Consider the following 22,187-nt stretch of genomic DNA (forward strand, 5'->3'; position numbering starts at 1 on the left):
ATTCATATTCATAGAACACTGCATGAAAGAAAAAAAGAGTATGTGTTGTTTTCAAGTTCATTTATGCTGGCATATTTACAAAAATTGATTATATGCTTGGCTAGAAAGCAAAACTCCACAAATATTAAGTGACTGAGATTATATAAAGAACATATTATCTGGTATAACAAAATTATGCTTGAATCAATTGTTTAAAGTTAACAAAAAAGAAAATATTTGTAAAAGAAGTAGTATATTTCTAAATAAATCATGAGTCAAAGAAGAAATTACAATGGAAATAAGAAAATAATTTGAACTGAGTGATAATGAACATAAAATATATAAAAATATGTGGGATTTAACTAAAGCCATATGCCAAGAGAGCAGATTTTAGCCTTAAGTGCTTTATGTTAAAGAAAAAATGTTTAAATTAATTAACTAAATATCCATCTCCAAAAGTTCAAAACAAAAAGAATAGCAAATTAGAGACACCTAATGTCTAGAGACACCAAATTAGAGCCACTAAGCCTGAGTGGCTTAGTAGGTTGAGCGCCCAACTCTTCAGTTCAGGTCGTAATCCCAGGGTCATGGGATCAAGTCCCACATTGGGCTCCATGCTGAATGTGAAGCCTGCTTAAGATTCATTCATTCATTCATTCATTCCCTCTCTCTTTCCCTCTCTCTCCCTCCCACCCCTCTCCCCCACTTGCTCTCGCTCTCTAAAAAAAAAAAAAAGAAAGAAATTAGATAAGGAAAGAGCAAATATTAATAAAAGACAAATATGCAATAGAGAAAATCAGCAATGCCAAAATTTAATTCCTTCAAAAGACTAACACAACTGATAGACCCTTAGAAAGACTGACCCCAAATTCCTACTCATTCATAATCTCTACATGAGTTACTCCTTCCATGACGCTTTTCTCATTACCCACCTAGTAAAGTTAGCCATGTCCTTATCCATACTCTCCATATAGTATATTGTGCACTCCTTGCTTATAAGGTTTTATAATCTCTAAAACCTGGCACAGTAAATTCATAGTAAATATTAAATAATGACCAAATACAGTCTTACATGCTTAATATCTCTTTAAAATAAAAAAATAACCCTTAATTTGTACTACAGTGTTTCTTGACTTTCAGTGTTTCAAAGTCTGAATTTTTTTACAAAATTTTTATTTTGAAATAATTTTAGATTTACAGAAGACTTATAAAGAAAGTGGAGTTTATATATACCCTTTACCCTGCTTCCATAACATTAAAATCTTACATAAGTAAAGGTAAGAAAATAACATTGTTACAATACCATTAATTAGACTACAGAGCTTATTCAGATTTCACTAGAGTTTATTCATTTTTCCACCAATTGTTCCAGGACAATATGGGACACTATGTTGCATTTAGTCATCATGTCTCCTTAAGCTTTTCTTGTCTATGATAATTTCTCAGTTCCTTTTTTTTTTTTTAAGACTTTGACACTTTTGACAAGTATTATTGAGATACCTTGTAGAATGTCCCACACATGGGGTTTCTCTGATATTTTTCTCATTATTAGAATACATTTGGGGGAAGAATAGTATAGAGGTAAAGTTTCCTTCTCATCATATCATATCATGAATATTTGATATTCACACAAATTGTTGACACCACATGAATTATTTCTAAAGACATTAACTTTAATCACTTAGTTAAGGTGGTATCTGTCAGGTTTCTGCACAGTAACTTATTTTCCCTTTGTATCATCTAGTCATTAGAACTTAGTGCAAGCAAAACAGGGAAAATTAAACTACACTTCCTTGAAGGACAATTATCAAACAATTTGTGAACAAGTATAAAACCACCACACTAGGGATTAGGTCAGGAAGATGGTGAGGTTGGAGGATCCTGAGCTCGTTTCATCCCAATCCACACAATGATAACAACGACATCTGACCAACTAACTCTGATAACAACCTGAAGACTGGCAGAAGAGACCTTCCACAGCTAATCACAGAAAGAAGCCACATTAAAAAGTAGAAAAGGTGGAGACAAAGATGGGAACAAACCCTCAGCAAGACTAACCACAAATGGAAGGGACACTACAGGCATGGAGAAGCAAGAGGATCAGACCTCATACCAGGCACCCCAAGCACTGCGGACCTGCACTGGGAAGATGAGTCCCCATAACACCTGGCTTTGAAAACAAGGCAGGTGCTTAACTACAGAAGCTTTTAAAATCAGTGGGGCTTAACTCTGGGTACTTTAAACTCAGCAGGCTTACCTCCAAGAAAGCCAGAGGGCAATAGGAAACTGAGTGTCTACCCTTAAAGAGCCAGTGTAATGAATAACTTGCCCAAGACACAGCACAGAAGTAGCATAAAAAGCACATGGCGTATAAGTGAAGAAGATTTATTTACTAATCTCAGGATGTACACTGAGGGACAGAGATCTTCAGGAGCTTCTCCAAGAACAAAAATGCTCATGGGCACTATTTCCCTTTCCCTCCCTCAGTCTAGATAGCCAGTCACTTTTGAAAACCAGCACTATCACTCTCCACCTATCTTGCTAGAATGCCCCCCCCCACTTCCTCTGAGGACTCACCCAATCCAACTCACCCTACTCAAGAGACATCCCTCCAAAGCAGCTCCTGACCTGCCACACCCTGAAAGCAGCCCTGGCAGGGACTTGCACCACTCCAAAGTGACTCCTGCCCTGGAGAGATGGGAAGACAACTACACACACCTTTATATCTGTAGTTATAGCAGCTAAGCCTTTTAGCTGGCTGTGCAGGGAGAAAGTCCTGCCATTCTGAGTGCCCACAGCTGTGGCAGAGAGACTAATTGCCAACAACTAGCCTGACTACTGCCCCTGCCACCCCTACAAGCCTGGGACAGCCTCAGACATGTCCCTCAATAGTGTAGGGACCAGGAGCACCTGGCTGGTTCACTCGGTACAGCATCTGACTCTTGATCTCAACGTCTTGAGTTTGAGCTCCACAATGGGAATAGAAATTACTTAAAAAACAAAAAAATGAAAAATGAAAAACAGTGCAGGAACCGAACTTACCCAGTGTACTCACAGTGAGCAAAACGGGTCACTACAGCCAACTGGACTAAAGACAAATGCAACTCAGCCACAACAGTAGGGCAAATGTAGCCCACACAGGACACACCCTAGGAATGACTGTTCTGGTGAACAGTGGGCATTGTGCTAGAGGATACCACAGGACCTTTTCTACACAAGGCCACTAAATTCAAGACCTGGAGATGTATCTGAACCCCCTAATACACAGAAACAAATACAGAGAGTTAGACAAAATGAGGAAACAGAAGAGTATGTCCCAAATGAAAGGACAAAATGACAGCAAAAGAGCTAAATGAAATTGAGATAAGCAATATCCCTGATAAAGAATTCAAAGTAATGGTCTTAAAGATATTACTAGACTTAAGAAAAGAGTGGATAAACTCACTGAGAACTTTAATAAAGAGAAAATATAAAAAGAATCAGAGGGGCGCCTGGGTGGCTCAGTCGGTTAAGCATCCGACTTCGGCTCAGGTCATGATCTTGTGGTCCGTGGGTTCGAGCCCCACGTCGGGCTCTGTGCTGACTGCTCAGAGCCTGGAGCCTGTTTCAGATTCTGTGTCTCCTCAGAGCCTGGAGCCTGTTTCAGATTCTGTGTCTCCCTCTTTCTCTGACCCTCCCCTGTTCATGCTCTCTCTCTCTGTCTCAAAAATAAATAAACGTTAAAAAAAAAAATTTTTTTTTAAATAAAAAAAAAAAAAGAATCAGAGAGGAAGAATTCAATAGCTGAAATTAAAAAAAAATACACTACAGGGAATCAACAACCGATTAGAGGATGCAAAATAAAGAATCAGCAATCTGAAGACAAGGTAATAAAAAGCAACCAGGCTGAAGAGCAAAAAGAAAAAATAAAAAAATGAGAATAGATTAAGAGAACTCACAACATTATCAAGTGTAAGAACATCTGCATTATAGGGATCCCAGAAAGAGAAGAGAGAGAATGAGGAGAAGAAATAATAGCTGAAAACTTCCTGAACTGGGGAAGGAAACAGACATCCACATCCAGGAATTACAGACAGATTCTAACAAGATTAACCCAAAGAGGTCCATACAGAGATATGTTAATAATTAAAATGGCAAAAGATAATGATAAAGAATTTTAAAAGCAGCAAGAGAAAAGAAAATAGATATATAAAAGAGAAACCCCACAAGGCTATCAAATGATTTTTTAGCAGAAACTTAGCAGGCCAGAAGGAAGTGGCATGATATATTCAAAATGCTGAAAGGAAAAAACCTCCAAGCAAGATTTCTCTACCCATCAAGATTGTCATTCAGAATAGAAGGAGAAACCAGCCTTCTAAGAAATGTTTAAGAAATACTTAAGAGTGGGGAAAGAAAGGTCATAGCTTAGAAGAAAATTACAAAAGAAAAAATTTTCAAACATATAATAAGGTAGTAGGATTAATCACATATAAAACTAGTATGAAGGTTAAAACACAAAAGTAGTAAAATCAATTATATCTACAAAAATCAAAGGGATACAAAGAATAAAAAGACATAAAATATGACATACATAAAATGTGGAGGAGGTAGTAAAATTTAATACTTTTAGAGTGTGTTCAAACTTAAGTGACCATCAACTTACTATAAACTGCTATACACATAAGATGCTATATATGAACTTAATGGCAACCACAAATCAAAAATCTATAATTATAATAGATACACACACACACAAAAAGAAAGTAATCCAAGTAAAACACTAAGGAAAGCCATCAAATGACATGGGAAGAGAGCAAGAGAAAAAGAAAGGAACAAAGAACTATAAAAAACAACCAGAAAACAATGACCAAAATAGCAATATATACACAAGTATCAGTAATTACGTTAAATGTAACTGGACTAAATGACCCAGTCAAAAGATGTAGAGGTGACCGAACAGATTAAAAAACAAGACCCACTTATATGCTGCCTAAAAGAGACTCACTTCAGACCTAAAGATACATACAGACCAACAGTGAAGCGCTGAAAAAGCATAGTACATGCAAATGGAGGGGGAAAAAGGGTCAGTGTAGCAATACCTGTATCAGAAAAAATAGACTTTTTTTTATGTTTATTTTTGGGACACAGAAAGACAGAGTGGGGGAGGGGCAGACAGCGAGGGAGACACAGAATCTGAAGCAGGCTCCAGGCTCTGAGCTGTCAGGAGAGCCTGATGTGGGACTTGAACCCACAAAGTGTGGGATCATGACCTGGGCCAAAGTCGGATGCTCAACCAACTGAGCCACCCAGGCGCCCCTCAGACAAAATAGACTTTAAAACAAAGACTGTAGCAGGGAGTCACACATTATGCCACAAGTCTCAATAATTTAAAAAAGACTGAAATCATATCAAGCATCCTTTCCGAGCATAATATTATGAAACTAGAAATCAATTATAAGAAAATATCTGGGGGCACCTGGGTGGCTCAGTCGGTTGAGTGCCTGACTCTTGATTCCTACAACAAAAGAGGCAAGAATATACAATGGAGAAAAGACAGTCTCTCCAGCAAATAGTGCTGGGAAAACTGGACAACTATACACAAAAGAATGAAACTGGACCACTTTCTAACACCATACACAAAAATAAACCCAAAATGGATTGAAGACCTAAATGTGAGATATGAAACCAAAAAACTCTTAGAAGAAAACATAGGCAATAATCTCTTTGATATAAGTCTTAGCAACATCTTTCTAGATATGTCTCCTCAGATAAGGGAAAAAAGCAAACTAAACTATTGAGACTGCACTACAATAATACGCTTCTGCATAGTAAAGGAAAATCAACAATATTAAAAGGCAACCTACTGAATGAGAGATGATATCTGCAAATAATATATCTAATAAGTGGTTAATATTCAAAAGATATAAAGAACTTATATTATGTTGTATAGTGACAGATAGTAGCTATACATGTAGCGAGCAAAGCATAAAGTAAACTTGTCAAATCACTGTTATACACCTGAAACTAGTGTAACATTAATTACATATATAATCCATATATTTATAGATTTATTTTAAAAGAAAGTATATAACCCAAAGCCAAAAAGAACACAAATAACTCAACTAAAAAATGGGCAGAGGACCTGAATAGTCATTTTTCCAAAGAAGACATGCAAAAGATCAACAGATACATGAAAAGCTGCTCAACATCACTAATCATCAGAGAAACACAATCCAAAACCACAATGAGACATCACCCTACACTTGTCAGAATGCCTAGGATCAAAAAGACAAGAAATAACAAGTACTGGTGAGGATGTGGAGAAAAAGGAACCCTTGTGGACTGTTGGTGGGAATGTAAATTGGTGCAGCCACTATGGTAAACAGTATGGAGATTCCTCAAAAAATTAAAAATAGAAATACCATAAGATCTAGTAATTCTATTACTGGGTACTTACCCAAAGGAAAAAAAAAAACCACTAATTCAAAAAGACAGATGCACCACTATATTTACAATAGCCAAGATATAGAAGCAACCCAAGTGTCCACTAATAGGAAGATAAAGAAGATGTAAAAAAAAAAAAATTAAAAAATAAATAAAGACAGCAACAACTTATTACTCAACACATCTCCGGAGGTAAGGGAAACAAAAGCAAAAGTGAACTATTGGGACCTCATCAGAATAAAGTTCTGCACAGCGAAGGAAACAATCAGCAAAACTAAAAGGCAACCAAGAGAATGAGAAAAGGTATTTGCAAATGACATGTCAGATAAAGGGTTAGTATACAAAATCTATAAAGAACTTACCAAACTCAACACCCAAAAAACAAATCATCCAATGAAGAAATGGGCAAAAGACATGAACAGACACTTCTCCAAAGAAGACATCCAGATGGCCAACCAACACATGAAAAAATGCACAACATCACTCTTCATCAGGGAAACACAAATCAAAACCACAATGAGATACCACCTCACGTGGTCAGAATGGCTAACATTAACAACTCAGGCAACAACAGATGTTGTCCAGTATGCAGAGAAAGAGAAACACTTCTGCACTTTTGCAAACTGGTACAGCCACTCTGGAAAACAGTATGGAGGTTCCTCAAAAAATTAAAACTAGAACTACCTTACAACCCAGCAATTGCACTAGTAGGTATTTATCCAAGGGATACTGTTTTAGTAGGTATTTATCCAAGGGATGCTGTTTCAAAGGGGCACATGCACCATGTGTTTACAGCATCACTATCAACAATAGCCAAAGTATGGAAAGAGCCCAAATGTCCATCGATGGATGAACGGATGAATGGATGAGTGGATAAAGAAGATGTGTGTGTGTGTGTGTGTGTGTGTGTGTGTGTGTGTGTGTGTGTGTGTAATGGAGTATTACTCGGCAATCAAAAAGAATGAAATCTTGCCATTTGCAACTATGTGGATGGAACTAGAGGGTATTATACTAAGCAAAATTAGTCAGAGAAAGACAGATAGCATATGACTTCACTCATATGAGGACTTTAAGACACAAAACAGATGAACATAAGGGAAGGGAAGCAAAAATAATATAAAAACATGGAGGGGGACAAAACATAAGAGACTCTTAAATATGGAGAGCAGAGGGTTACTGGAGGGGTTGTGGGAGGGTGGATGGGCTAAATGGGTAAAGGGAATTAAGGAATCTACTCCTGAAATCTTTGTTGCATTATATGCTTAGATGTAAATTTAAAAAATAAATAAATAAAAATAAAAAAATAAAGATGTGATATGAATATACAATAGACTACTACTCAGCCATAAAAAAAAAAGAATGAGATCATTTGGGACCATGTGAATGGGTTTGAGGGTATTATGCTAAGTGAAGTAATTCAGATACCAAAAGACAAGTACCATAGAATTTCAGTTATATGTGGAATCTAAAAAACAAAACAAATGAACAAAGAAATAAACAAATAGACTCTTAAATACAGAGAACAAACTGGTGTTTTCCACAGGGGAAGTGGGTGGAGGGATAGATGAAATAGATAAAGGGAATTAAGATGTATTAAACTTCCAGGTATATGGGGCGCCTGGGTGGCGCAGTCGGTTAAGCGTCCGACTTCAGCCAGGTCACGATCTCGCGGTCCGTGAGTTCGAGCCCCGCGTCGGGCTCTGGGCTGATGGCTCAGAGCCTGGAGCCTGTTTCCCATTCTGTGTCTCCCTCTCTCTCTGCCCCTCCCCCGTTCATGCTCTGTCTCTCTCTGTCCCAAAAATAAATAAACATTGAAAAATAAATAAATAAATAAAATAAATAAATAAACTTCCAGGTATAAAATAAGTCATGAAGATGAAAAGTATAGCATGAGGAAGATAGTCAACAATATTGTAATAACATAGTATGATGACAGATGGGGACACTTGATTGTGGTGAGCAATGAGTAACATACAAGACTGTTGAATCAGTATGTTGTATACCTGAAACCAATATAACATTGTATGTTAATTATACTTCAATTTAAAAAAAGGAAAAAAAAAACAGTAGGGGCACCTGGGTGGCTCAATTGGTTGAGCGTTCAGCTCAGGTCATGATCTCACAGTTCCTGAGTTCAAGCCCTGCATGGAGAAGGCTGCTGTCAGCACAAAGCCCGCTTTGGATCCTCTGCCCCCCTCTCTCTCTGCCCCTCCTTTTCTCTCTCTCTCTCTCTCTCTCTAAAAAATAAATAAAACCTTGGGGGAAAAAAACAGTTAACTTACCAAATCATTTGGGGAAGATATTGTGTGACTATACAACTATTCTGTTTCACCTATAAGTTTCATCCACTAATTTTAGCCTTCATCAGTGGATCCTGCCTGCAGCAATTATTACTGTAATGTTCTTTTTCTTATTTTTTTATTGTTTACTTACTTTTGAGAGAGAGATAGAGAAAGAGAGGGAGGGGCAGAAAGAGAGGGGGACAGAGGATCCAAAGATGGCTTTGTGCTAACAGCAGTGATCTCCATGTGGGGCTTGAATTCAGGAACTGTGAGCTGAAGTCGGATGCTTAACCGACTAAGCCACCCAGGTGCCGCTATTACTGTAATGTTCTAAGGGCAATATTCTATTTCTCTCCTTTCTCCTACGTTAATTGTAATCTCCCGTAAAGAAGACTTATTGTCTCCCCCATTTATTTCAATCATTTATTTCTATTAGTAGGAAATAATGGATATTTAGTTTATTCTTTGGGTTATAATCCAATACTATTCTTATTTATTTCATTGCCCAAATTGTTCCAGCTTTGTCCATGGGGAGCTCTTTCAGGCTAGCCTCTGTATCCTTCTGACATGCTATTTCATACTTTGCAGCACTACAAGATGCCCAACCCTAGAATAACCATTTCTCCAAGAAGTCCTGGTTGCTTTTATTAGATAATGATATTTAGAACCAAGATCTGGGCACTATATATAGTTGCTGATACTGAGTTGTCACTATTTTTAGGCCTTTCCAGCAGAATATACTAACCCATGTACATATGTATGTCTATAATTCTGTATGTTTCTATCTGCATATAATGAAATCATAAGTTCATAGTGAGACCTCCAACTCTAATCTAGCACCACAGAGCTCATTCTAGCCTCTCCTCTTATGTGTAACTTCTTCCTTCAACAGAGAAAAACATTCTACCTAGCCCTCATTACAGTTTGCTAATTTGTTCAACCCTAGCATACCTGTAGTTTCAGTCTTACTCCCACAAGAAACAAATTTACCAACTAGAGACAGTGTTTATGTACCTTTTTGGTTTTATCCTTGTAGTATCTAGTCAAAATACAGTTTCTCAAAGTTACTTAAGTCAACTTCTTTTCTCACCCATTTCTTTCCCTGAAGTGATGTCATATGTTAGTGAAACAGCTACGTATATTTTCACAGTCTGCATTCCATCTTGGAATTCTTCTGAATCCTGACTGAATTTTTGCATACTGTATAGTATTTATGCATACTGTATAGTATCACTGTTTGTGGTGTTAGTTTTACAGGTTTTGACAGATGTGTGGAGTAATGTTTCCACCACCACTTTACCATACAGAATGGTCTATCACTCCCAAAAATTCTCTTATGCATTCCATTTATAGTCAATCCCTATCAACACCTGGTAACCACTGATTTGTTTTCATCCCTATAGTTTTGTCTCTTCCAGAATGTCATATAAATGCACTGGATAATACAATAGCTTCTTGAATCTGGCTTCTTCCACTTAGAAAAAAATCATTTAAAATGTAATTCACTTAAGATTCACACTTTCATTTTGAAGATATTTTGGAAGAATAGAATTCTACGTTGTTAGTTATTCTTTTAGCACTTTAAATTCTCATTTGTCTTTTGGGCAGAATGATTTTTATTGAGAAGTCCACTACCAATTGTATTACTGTGCCTTTGAAACTAATGGATATTTTACCACTTTGGGCTGCCTTTAAGATTTTCCATTTGGTTTTTCAGTAGTCCTATGATACATCTGGGAGTGATTTCCTTTGTATTCATCACACTTGGGTTTTACAGAGTTTTCTAAATCTGCAGGTGGCATTTTACTATTATCTACTATCATCCAGTTCTCTAATCTTCTCTTCTGCTGTGTCTAAGGAGCTGTTAAATCTATGGGGTTCTTAATTTGGAGTATTGTATATTTTACTTACAGAATTTCCATTTGGTTATTTTTTTTAAGATTTCAAGCCTCAGATAAAATTCTCCATCTCTTACCTTTTTTTCTCAATTCTAATTTCTTCAATGTATTAATTATAATATAAATTTCCTTTTCTACTTAAAATGCCCATTTTCTATTTAAATTCAAATATCCAAATCACATATTGTTTTTTATTGTCTGGTTTTTATATTGGTGTTAACAGATAACATAGTATCTCATGGCATGCCAAATACTTTATATAATGATAAAAAAATTTATTTTTTATTTATTTAAAAATTTTTTAATGTTTTATTTATTCTTGAGAGACAGAGAGAGAGCATGAGCGAGGGAGGGGCACAGTGAGAGAGGGACACAGAATCCGAAGCAGACTCCAGGCTCTGAGCTGTCAACACAGAGCCCGACATGGGGCTCGAACTCACAAACTATGAAATCATGACTTGAACTGAAGTCAGACGCTCAACTGACTGAGCTACCCAGGCGCCCTGATTAAAAAAAAAAAAAAAATTTTTAATGTTTATTTATTTTTGAGAGAGAGGGAGAGTGTGTGAGGAGAAGTAGACAGAGAGGGAGACACAGAACCTGAAGCAGGCTCCAGGCTCTGAGCTATCAGCAGAGAACCCGACGTGGGATTTGAACTCACATACCATGAGATCATGACCTGAGCTGAAGTCGGGTTAACCAACTGAGCCACCCAGGCACCCCTATGATGTTATATCTTTTACTGTAAAACAGCCTCAAATTACACAATGGGTACAAGAACACTATAAAGAACTTTTACTCTTCTGAAATAACCATAGTTAATGGTTAAATATATATCCTTCCAGAACTGCTTTCTGTGACTATACATTTACTTTTATTTTTAAAAAACAACTTGCATTTTTCACTTAATGATATACAAGCAACCCTCAAAATTCCAATACACACAAATTTCAGTTGGCTTATTTGGTCAAACACCACCAGTTCCCCAGCAACATGGTTCAAATTTCAGTTGAACAAGACTGTGAGTAATTGCACAAACTTCACTGGTAACTCTTCAATCCACAAACTGCTTCTAAATAACAGATCATGATCCGTGATCAATCATGTCACTTATCTCACAGTCTGTCAATGACTAGTCATGTGTGTCTGTTATTCAGTCTATGCCAAGACAGTAAAGCATGTAAGGTGTTTTCCTTTCTTGTCTCCTAGTGATAAATCCACATAACATTTTATAAAAACAGATAATCCAAAAAGGGAATTAGCCCAAAAAACGGAAGTGCAGAAAAAGAAAAAAGAGAATAACATTGGAAGTAAAATTCAAATAAAATATAAATGGAGTTAAAGAATAGCTACATTGTCAGTCCATCAATGGGATATATTAATAAATTTACAATAATTATAATATAGTTACATATATAATAAAGGAATGTGATTCATATTACCCTGTAAATTTTATTATAATTTGAGCAAAAATATGGTATGTTTTAGATTTTTAAAACATACTGTAAAATTCACACTTAATACTTTCAATAGAAGAGAATACTCTGAAAGAGAAACATGAAGTAGAAGTGGGGAAAATACACATAAGTTAATTCTGACTGCAGTGATATCTTATATATTAATTATTAACCTTTGGTTATGTAAGACTACTTTGGTTTCATATAGTTTATTCTTAATACTTTTCATTTGGGTTGTGAACGTTCATTTCTCACTAATTTTTCAAAATAAAATTAGATTTGTCAACACAGTAATATTCTCCAAAAAAAAGCAGTTTAAAACATTTTTAAAAATTAACATTTTATTTATCTTTTATTTCTCCATGGAAAGGTGAAATTTTATGGTACTATATATGTACCTTTAGAAAATCTCTATGGTCAATTGGCCAGTTTGCAATTTCGTGCTCCTTTCCTTTTGGTAGACACAAAATTCAATACGATCATATACCTCTCTATTTTTACTTTGACTTCAGTCTTATTGAGAAAGACTATCTGATATATACCTGAGCTGAATTCCATTTTTGTGCTTTTATATTTTACTGAATGATTAGCTGTAATTATTTCATGTGAAAAAATATTCAAATTTAAATGTAGAATATGTGTCAACCATTTGTGGAATTTTTCTTAAGTTTAAATATGTTCCTCTGGAAAGCTTTTTTTTATAAAATTATTTCATACATCATTGCATATCCATTCAAATATATATATTATATATTCTAAATACTGGAATAAAAATCAGATTGCTATAAAAGGAGGGGGAGGAGAAGGAGGAATTGAAGGAGGAGGAGGAAGAGGAGGGGGAGGAGGAGAAGGAGAATAGCTGACCATAATAATGTTAACACTACTGCCGTTTGAGAGACCCTAGAAACGAAGCCAGAGGAAAAAAGATAGACATATCAACATAAATGAAAAGTGACTGTGGAAGGAAACTGAGTGTGATAAAAAGGATGAAGAGGTCCCAGAATTAGTAATGCCAGCAAAAATAGCACATTGAAGGAGTTCTCAAAGATATGTGACAATGTTGAAAATGCAAAAGGTAAAAGATGGGAAGCTGATCCAAACCTGAACAGGAGTATTATAATTTGCAAAGGCAGAGAAATAATGCTAACTCCATATTGTGAGTGACACAACAATAAGGTAAGCACTGTCCAAGTTATCATGATCAGTTTTTCACAAAGAAATAAAACACTTTAATCCTCAATGTATCTAATGCTTTAAATTACAGTATACTAAATATTTTTTTCATTTTTCTTTATTTATAATAGAAGAGAGTATATACCGTTTCCAAAAATATTTTTAAGTCACAGAACAATCACAAATTTTAATTTTTTTTTAAGAAAAAAATTTTTGCTTGCAGGGTCATTTTTATGGTCCTACACTACCATGTACCATCTACATCTCCCATGTTAGTGCATATGTACCTACCTTACTCTTTTTAAGAGCTACATAATATTCTACGTATCTGATTCAGTCACTAATTCTGCATATCAAACCCTAAAACTTAGTGATTTAAAATAACAATTTATTGGGGTGCCTGGGTGGCTCAGTCAGTTAAGCATCTGACTCTTGGTTCTGGCTCAGGTCATCATCTTGCAGTTTGTGAGTTCGAGCCCTACATCGGGCTCCGTGCTCACGGTACAGAGCCAGCTTGGGATTCTTTCTCCCTCCCTCTCTGCCCCTCCCCTGCTCACTCATTCTCTCTCTCAATCTCAAAATAAATGCATAAACTTAAAAAATTTTTTAAATAACAATTTATTAAGCCTCACAATTCTATACATTGAGCTCAGACAGTTCTTCCGCTTCACGTAATATGGATCAGGTTACTCATGCAAAGGCATTTACTTGGTAGCTTGGCTGGGGCTGCAATGATCATAATGTTCTCCCACTCCAGTGTCTCTCCTCATGTACCTTCCATCATTAAATAATCTGTTCTGACTTTACGGCATGGCAACTGACTTCCAAAAGGGTATCTTCCAAGAGAACAAGCTCTAATGTACTCATCGAGCCTCTGGTTTGTTTCATGCTTATGAATGTATCGTTTGCCAAAGCAAGTCACATGACCAGGACTAAGATAATATGGGAGTAATCTACTCAAGGGTATGAATACCAAGAAGTATCCTTTATTGAAAGTCACTAATGTAATAGTATCACTTATTTACCCTCTGTTAGTAGACATTTATACTGTTTATAATTTTTCCCATTAAAACACTATAGGATATTATCATTGTAAAAAATCTTTACCCAATTAAGCCCAAAGAAGATATTATCCTAGATAAAAGTATAAATTCTTCATACTTAACAATCAGGAAATTCTACATTTTAAATTTAGAGAGAAGTCAATTTCTATTTATCATATGTACTAATTCATATCAGTAAAGAAAGGATAGAATAATACTCCTAAAAAATCTTGCCAACACTGGGGATTGTTCATCTTTTTTATGTATTTTCAATAATTTGCATTTATTTTATTAATAGTAAAGTTAAGCATATTTTTGTATATTTTATTATTATTTATGTTTTTACTTTTTATTTTTCTATTGTGGTATTTTTGATTTGTATGTTTGTAAGTAAGATATTGATCCTTTCTTCAATTTTGCATGATGCTAATATCTTCTCTCAACCACTGATTTTTAAACTTTGTTTATGGCAGATTTTATCCCATAGAAGCTAATAATTTGTATGTCATCCTATCTAGCCATTTTTTCTTTCAGGTAAGCTAATCTCTATTCCTTAGACTACAAAATTTATGTCTTATATTTTCTAGCATACATATACTTTTCTTGGCATTTTACTTTTTCTCCAAAAGTTATTTTTGCATGTGAAGTATTATGAATTATCCAAATGTCATTTATTGACTGACTATCCTTCTTTTCTCCCACTTGATTTATTCTTTAACTGATTTACTTATTCCTACAACAGCATCACATTTTTAATTATTATAGTAGAGCATGTTTTAAATATCTAATAAAGCAAGTAGCACTTCATTCTTATCTTTTGAAAAGGTTCTTGTCTATACTCACACTTTTTTATTTTTCCAGTTTCATTGAGATATAACTGACATATAATGATGTATCAGCTTAAGGTGTACAAGGCAATGATCTACATATATAATCATACATTTTTATTATGTATATAACTTTAGAATCATCCTGTCAAATTCTGTAAAACATCCCACTGGGTTTTGATTGACATTACTTTAAATTTTTAGATGCTATCTTTATCTGTTCAATCTGCTAAAACAAAATACCACAGACTGGGTGGCTTATAAAAAACAGAAATTTATTTCTCACAGTACTGGAACCTAGAAGTCTGAGATCCGGGTGCCCACATGGTCAGGTTCTGTTTCTGATGAGAGGTGCTCCCCCGTTCATAACCTCACATTGTATAAGGGGCTAGGGAACTCTGTTAGGGCACTAGCCCCATTTATGAAGGCTCTATCCCTCCTGACTTAATCACCTCACAAAGACCCCACCTCCTAATACCCTCATACTGGACATTAGGTTTCAACATTTGAATTTTGGAGGACACAAATATTCAGACCATAGCAGATTCTTTTTTTTTTTTTTTAATGTTTGTTTATTTTTGAGAGTGGGGGTAGGGGCAGAGAGAGATGGAGACACAGAATCTGAAGCAGGCTCTGGGCTCTGAGCTATCAGCACAGAGACTGACATAGAGCTCAAGCCCACAAGCCATGAGACCATGACCTAAGCAGACGTCAGACGTTCAACCAACTGAACACCCAGGCTCCCATAGCAGATTCTTTGAAGGAACCACAGAAATGAAAAATATAGTTATTGAAATTTAAAACTCTAAGCAATTAGCTAGCAAGTAAAAACATCTGAAGAGATAATTAGGAAACAACAAAATGAATTACACAGAATGCAATAGAGAGGCAAATAGATAAAAAATATAAAAGAGTTAAGAATCATAAAAGATAAAATGATGTGGTCCAATATGCTATCTAATGGGAGTTCCAGAAGAAGACAACAGAAGATAGGGGAGAGGCAGTACTCAAAAAGATCATGGGTGAAAATTTTCCTAAGATTCAGGAACCAAAATGAGTCTCACAAAATGTAAATAAATTCTCACCTAGACTCATTAAACCTGGAGCCAAATAAAGGGGAAAAGAAGCTCTAATGAGCAAATAGAAAGAAACAGAGGGGCAATTAAATGAACATCAACTTTCTCAGCTACAACAAAAGAATTCAATAATCTCTTTAAAATACTGACAGAACATAAATGGCAATCTACAAATCCATGGCAAAATAAAGACATTTGAGGGAGAAAGGAAAGAGAAAAGAAAGCCTTGAGTTTACTATTAACAGACTTGTCAGTATTAAAACTAATTAGAAAAATGTAATTAGCTGGGCCAGTTTCTGGAATACACAGAAGACAGCATCAACATTTTTACCAGGATAAAGCTTCAGAGACAGCTAAAACCTAAAATTATTCTTTCTTTCCAGCTATTTGCAATATCAAATTGAAGATAATTTATGATTGCATACTCTCTCTCTACTATTTGGGATGATACAAACCCTATTTCTATTGATTTGCTGATTATCCTGAAAACTTTAATATGCCTACATAACTAAACAAAGTCTACAGCTGGTCAATGTCTTACTTCCTAAACAATACAAGGACCTAACAATCAATTCCATCCAAGCGCATTAATAATTGTAGTTCAGTATTTTAGTTCTCCCTTTTTTAGCTTTACAAATTAAATACAATTATTACCTTTAATTGCATATTTTTTGCTTTTTAAAATGCTAAACAAAAATATTTCTTCAGACTACCATGGGGAAATATTAAAATTTTTCAATGAAGACTGAAGACAGCAGAGAGGGCATGTGAGGTAATCAACATCCCATAAATAGTTCCCAAATAAGATCTCTTCTTGCTTAGTATGTCATACATGCCTGCCCAACATTTTGTACAAAAATATTCCCATAGCTTTATTCATAATAGCCAACAACTAGTAACCACTTAAGTAACCATCAACATATGGACCAACTGTTTTACATTTATACAACGGAATAGTACTCTGCTATAAAAAGGAAAATCTACTGATATGTACAACACAAATTCATCTTTAAAATATTATACTGTGAATAAAAAATAAAATAAATAAAATATTATACTGCATAAAATAAGCCTTATACATAAGAACATACATTATAATGATTCCTTTTACATTAATTTCTGGAACAGAGATAAACTAATCCACGGTGGAAAAAACTGGAACAACAGTTGACTCTGGATGGATAAGGATGAGGAATAAGTGACAAAGGACATGAAGGAACTTTCTGGGGGAGTTAGCAATGTTCTATATCTTGACAAAGAATCGGATGACATTTGTTAAAACTCATGAAATGGTGCAGTTAAGAACTATACACTTCATTGCACAGTTGACCTTTGAACATGAAGGTTAGGGGCACCAACCCCCAGCACAGTTGAAAATCTACATATAACTTTCCACTACCCCAAAACGACTACTCATAGTCTACTACTGACCAAAAGCCTTACCAATAACATAAACACTTTATTAACACATATTTTGTTTGTAACATGTATTATATACTGTATTCTTCCAATAATTAGCTAGAGAAAAAAATGTTAAGAAATTTATAAGACAAATATGTTTACAGCATTGTACTGTATTTATTGAAAAAAAAACTGCATATAAAAGTGTACTTGTGCAGTTCAAACCCATGTTCAAGGGTCAACTGTATATACACCTTATATTAAAAGAAAAATACATAAATGCTGAACTTCAGTTAATGATATACATACTAAAGTACACTTATTTCAAACTTGCATGGAAATGCATCAAAAAAATAAGACCAATGATAGAAGAATATATATGAGACCAAGAGTAGAATCTGGGCAGTGAGTGTATTAGATTCCCATTACTGCTGTAACAAACTACAGCATATTTTTTGGCTTAAAACAGCGCATATTGATTCTATTACAGTTTGGGAAATCAGAAGTCTGATATGTTCTTAACTAAAATCAAGATATTGTCTGGACTGCGGAGCTTCTGAAGTCTCCACAGAAAAATTCCTTGCCTCTTCCAGCTTCCACCTGCATTCCTTGACTCATGGCTTCCTTCTGCCATCTTCCAAAGCAGCAGCATAACACCTTCAAATCTCTTTCTGACCATGCCCCTACTTCTGTCATCACATCCTTTTCTCTGATATTGATTATCCTGCTTCTTATTCTAAACCTTTGTGAAGACATTGGGTCCACCTGAATAATCTAGCGCAATCCCTCCATCTCAAAATTCATAATTTTATCACATCTGCAAAATCCCTTTTGCCATGTAAGGTCACATATTCAAAGGTTCTCAGGATTAGGATGTGGACATCAGTGGGATACCATTATTCTACCTACCATGGTGGGTATATGGGTGTTTACTATGCAATTCTTTCACCATTTATGTATTTTTGAAATTTTCCTAATAAAATATGAGGGAAAAGTTAAAATCCAGCAATAGGGATAAAGTGTTCCCACCATACTAAATCAACATGTATCTTCTTCCAATAAAAAGGAGGAATTTTTCCCCTTCTTACAAATACAAGTTCTTTCAATAAAGAACGTTATTAAAAGTCGTATTTACTGGGTGGCTCAGTTGGTTGAGCATCAACTTTGGCTCAGGTCATGATCTTAACAGTTCCTGAGTTAGAGCCCCACATCAGGCTCCATGCTGTCATGGTTCCTGAGTTTGAGTTCCGCATCAGGCTCACTGCTATCAGCATGGAGCCTGCTTTGGATCCTCTGTCCCCATCTCTGACGCTCCCCCCCCCCCCACCCTCTCTCTCAAAAATAAATAAAACATTTTTTAAAGTAGTATTTAGTTCTGCATTTAGCTATTAAAAACACCATTTCTATTGCTACCCTGAAATTTTCAAAAGATTTTTAAGGGAAGTTTATTTTTTTTTAATGGAAATAGAAACAGACCAAATATAATGCTTAGAACATAGTAAAACATGAATATGAGGTTTTAAATTGTTACCTAGAGTTGCTTTAACTTAGAAAAGATACCACTTTAAGCTATTTTTACAAAATCACTTTTTAATGCTTATCCAACACACCCTTTTTTAGCAGGATTTCTTCTTTATTAAATAGGCTTTTGTTATACAGATAATAAATAGCTTTTATATAGGATGATCATGGTAATTAAATTTTCTTAATATAACAAATTTCAATATTTTTAAATCCTAGAACAAAGTTCACATAATAAAAATGTTGTTTCAGATCTTTTCTCACAGCTCATTTTCAAGAAATCACCAAATTCTATTGATTCTCCTTCCTGTCTCTCCTGTTCTATCTTCACAGTTATATATAAATCCTAATGACCTCATCCCTAGATTATAACAATTTTATAATTTATTTTCTTCTCTCCAAAATTGTACCAACTCCAATCTATCTTACAGAGAGTTAACAACATATGCTTCAAATTTAGACACAAAGAGTCTCAGAAGTGTAATGCTTTTAAGGAGTTTTGAACAATACATATCTGCTGAAACCAAACATCTTTTACAATTTTATGCAGATATGCATGTGTCCCTTGGAAACAGCACTCCTGTACCCTTTGGGTAAATACCTACTAGTGCAATTGCTGGATCCTAGAGTAGTTCTATTTTTAGTTTTTTGAGGAACCTCCATACTGTTCTCCAGAGTGACTTCACAAGTTTGCATTCCCACCAGCAGTGCAAGAGGGTTCCCCTTTCTTCACATCCTTGCCAGCACCTGTTGTTTCTTGTGTTGTTAATTTTAGCCATTCTGGCAGGTGTGCAGCGGTAGCTCATCATGGTTTTGATTTGTATTTCCCTAATGAGGACTAATGTTGATCATCTTTTCATGTGTCTGGTAGACATCTGATGTCTTCTTTGGAAAAGTATTTATTCATGTCTTCTGCCCATTTCTTAACAGGGTTGTTTGTTTTTCAGGTGTTAAGTTTGGTAAGTTCTTTATAAATTTTGGACACTAACCCTTTATCAGATATGTCCTTTGCCAATATCTTCGTGAGTTGTATTGTGAGATCTTGGGGTGCCTGGGTGGCTCAGTTGGTTAAGGGTCCAAATCTTGATTTTGGCTCAAGTCATGATCTCACAGTTCATTAGTTTGAACCCCACACTGGGCTCTGCACTGTGGGTGCAGAGCCTGCTTGGGATTCTATCTCCCTCCCTCTGTCCCTCCCATGATTGTGTGTGTGCTCACTCTCTCTCTCTCAAAATAAATAAGTAAACTTTAAAAAAAGAACCGTAAGATCATGACCTAAGAAGAAATCAAGAGTCAGATGCTTAACCAACTGAGCCACCCAGGAGCCTCAATCCTACTTCTGAAACCAACAGTGTACTGTATATTAACTAAAAGATAAATAATTAAAAATTTTTTAAACATTATAAAAATGATCTTACCCTTCTCATACGTAATTCTTCTAATGCTTCCAGCAAACTCGTTTTGAAATCTAGTAGCTGAATAGAAAACATGGTCTCTGAAGAACTTTGAAGAGCAAAGGTAGAGGATGATGAATCAGTCTTAAAATGATTCTCCATATTAACATTTACTTCCTGTAATATAAAAAGGTTTTAACTGAAAAAAATCATTTATCTAGGTTTTTCAAGTAAAAGTACATTTACCATAAAGATATAACCACCTGTATCCCATAATACTTCAGGTTTAGCACTGAATAACAGTTTTGTCATCAATAATATTCTAATCTTGACACCACTTGTGTTTTGTGATGCATCCATAGTTTCTGTGGCTGAGGCTTTTTATGTTACCTTAGTACCTGCACAAACTAAATTTTCTTCCCCTAAACACCACATCTTAAAAGCTGGATTCCTAAATTGCAGGCAAGGTGTGACCCTTCAGTAACTGCTTCATACCAAGGCTGCCAGACCATGTGCTTCCTAACTTTGCCTTGATGTATCGCATTTTGTAAGGATGCTATGAATACTAATAGTATTTCAATCTTTAAACCCTACAGAGTTGAAAGAGAAAGAATGAAGTAACTGCCTTTTACTAAAAGCCAAGACTTAAATATCTTTCTCAGTATGAGTCAGGCTACAAGAAACTTCTCTTTTCAACTTTTCATAATAATAAATATCAATTCACAGGTAGTTGGAAAGAAATGTACAGGGTGTCCATACACCACTCAGCCTCTTCCAATGTTAAGATCTTGCATAATAATAGTACACTATAAAAACTGTATATCTGACTTTGGTACAATACACAGAACTTATAAAATTCTTCCACCTATACATTCACTCATTTGTGTGTGGGTGTGTGTATAATTCTGTGCAAGTTTATTTTATGTATAGCTTCATGTAGCTACCACTACAATCAAAATATAGTACTGTATCATCAACAGTAGCTCCCTCATGCAGCTTGTTTCCATACCCACTACACTACTCTGTTCTCTATTTCTATAATTGTTTATTTCAACAGCGTTATACACAAAATGGAATCCTACATCACGTAACCTATTAAGATTGAATTTTTTTCAGGGGTGGCTCACTGGCTCAGTCAGTAGGGTATGTGACTCGGTCTCAGGGTTGTGAGTTCAAGCCCTACGTTGGGTGTAAAGATTACTTTGAAAAATCAATGAATCAATCAATCTCATCTAATTTAAAAAAAAGACCAGATTTTGTTCACTCATGATAATTACCTTGAGGTTCATCCAAGCTGTTGTATCAACAGTTCACTCCTTATATTGCTGAGTAATATTCCATAGTATGGACATACTATGGTTTAACCATGCACTCACTGAAAGGCATCTGAGTCATTTTCACTTTGGGCTTTTATGAATAAAGCTACCATGAACATTCATATACAAGTTTCTACATAAGTTTTCATTTCTTAGAGATAAATGTCCAAGAGAACAATTGCTGGGCTGAATGAATACAGTCCACTTTTAGTTGTGAAAGAAACTACCAAACTATTTTCCAGAATGGTAATACCGTTTTACAGTCTCACTGGCAATGTATCAGTGATCCAGCTTCTCCAAATCCCCACCAGTGTTTGGTGTCATCACTATTTTTTTTATCCTAGCCATTCTGATAGGTATTATATTAGTAAGCATTATCTAAAGAAACAGAGCCAGT

At 35.3% G+C, this 22,187-nt stretch overlaps 1 protein-coding gene across 1 annotated transcript in view; it reads right to left on the reverse strand.

Moving 5' to 3' along the window:
- CCDC73 (coiled-coil domain containing 73) overlaps positions 1-20,636 on the reverse strand; it is a 127,929-nt gene extending 107,293 nt beyond the window's left edge. The window contains exon 1 of the mRNA XM_047071203.1: positions 20,499-20,636. Within this exon, the coding sequence (XP_046927159.1) occupies positions 20,499-20,636 (138 nt within the window). The remainder of the gene's footprint in view (positions 1-20,498) is intronic.
- Between the last annotated feature and the right edge of the window lie 1,551 nt (positions 20,637-22,187).

Source organism: Lynx rufus, unplaced genomic scaffold (genome assembly GCF_022079265.1).
Source record: "Lynx rufus isolate CCGP_SWC_20201006 ecotype Redwood Valley unplaced genomic scaffold, mLynRuf1.p SCAF_9, whole genome shotgun sequence".
Taxonomy (NCBI): Eukaryota; Metazoa; Chordata; class Mammalia; order Carnivora; family Felidae; genus Lynx; species Lynx rufus.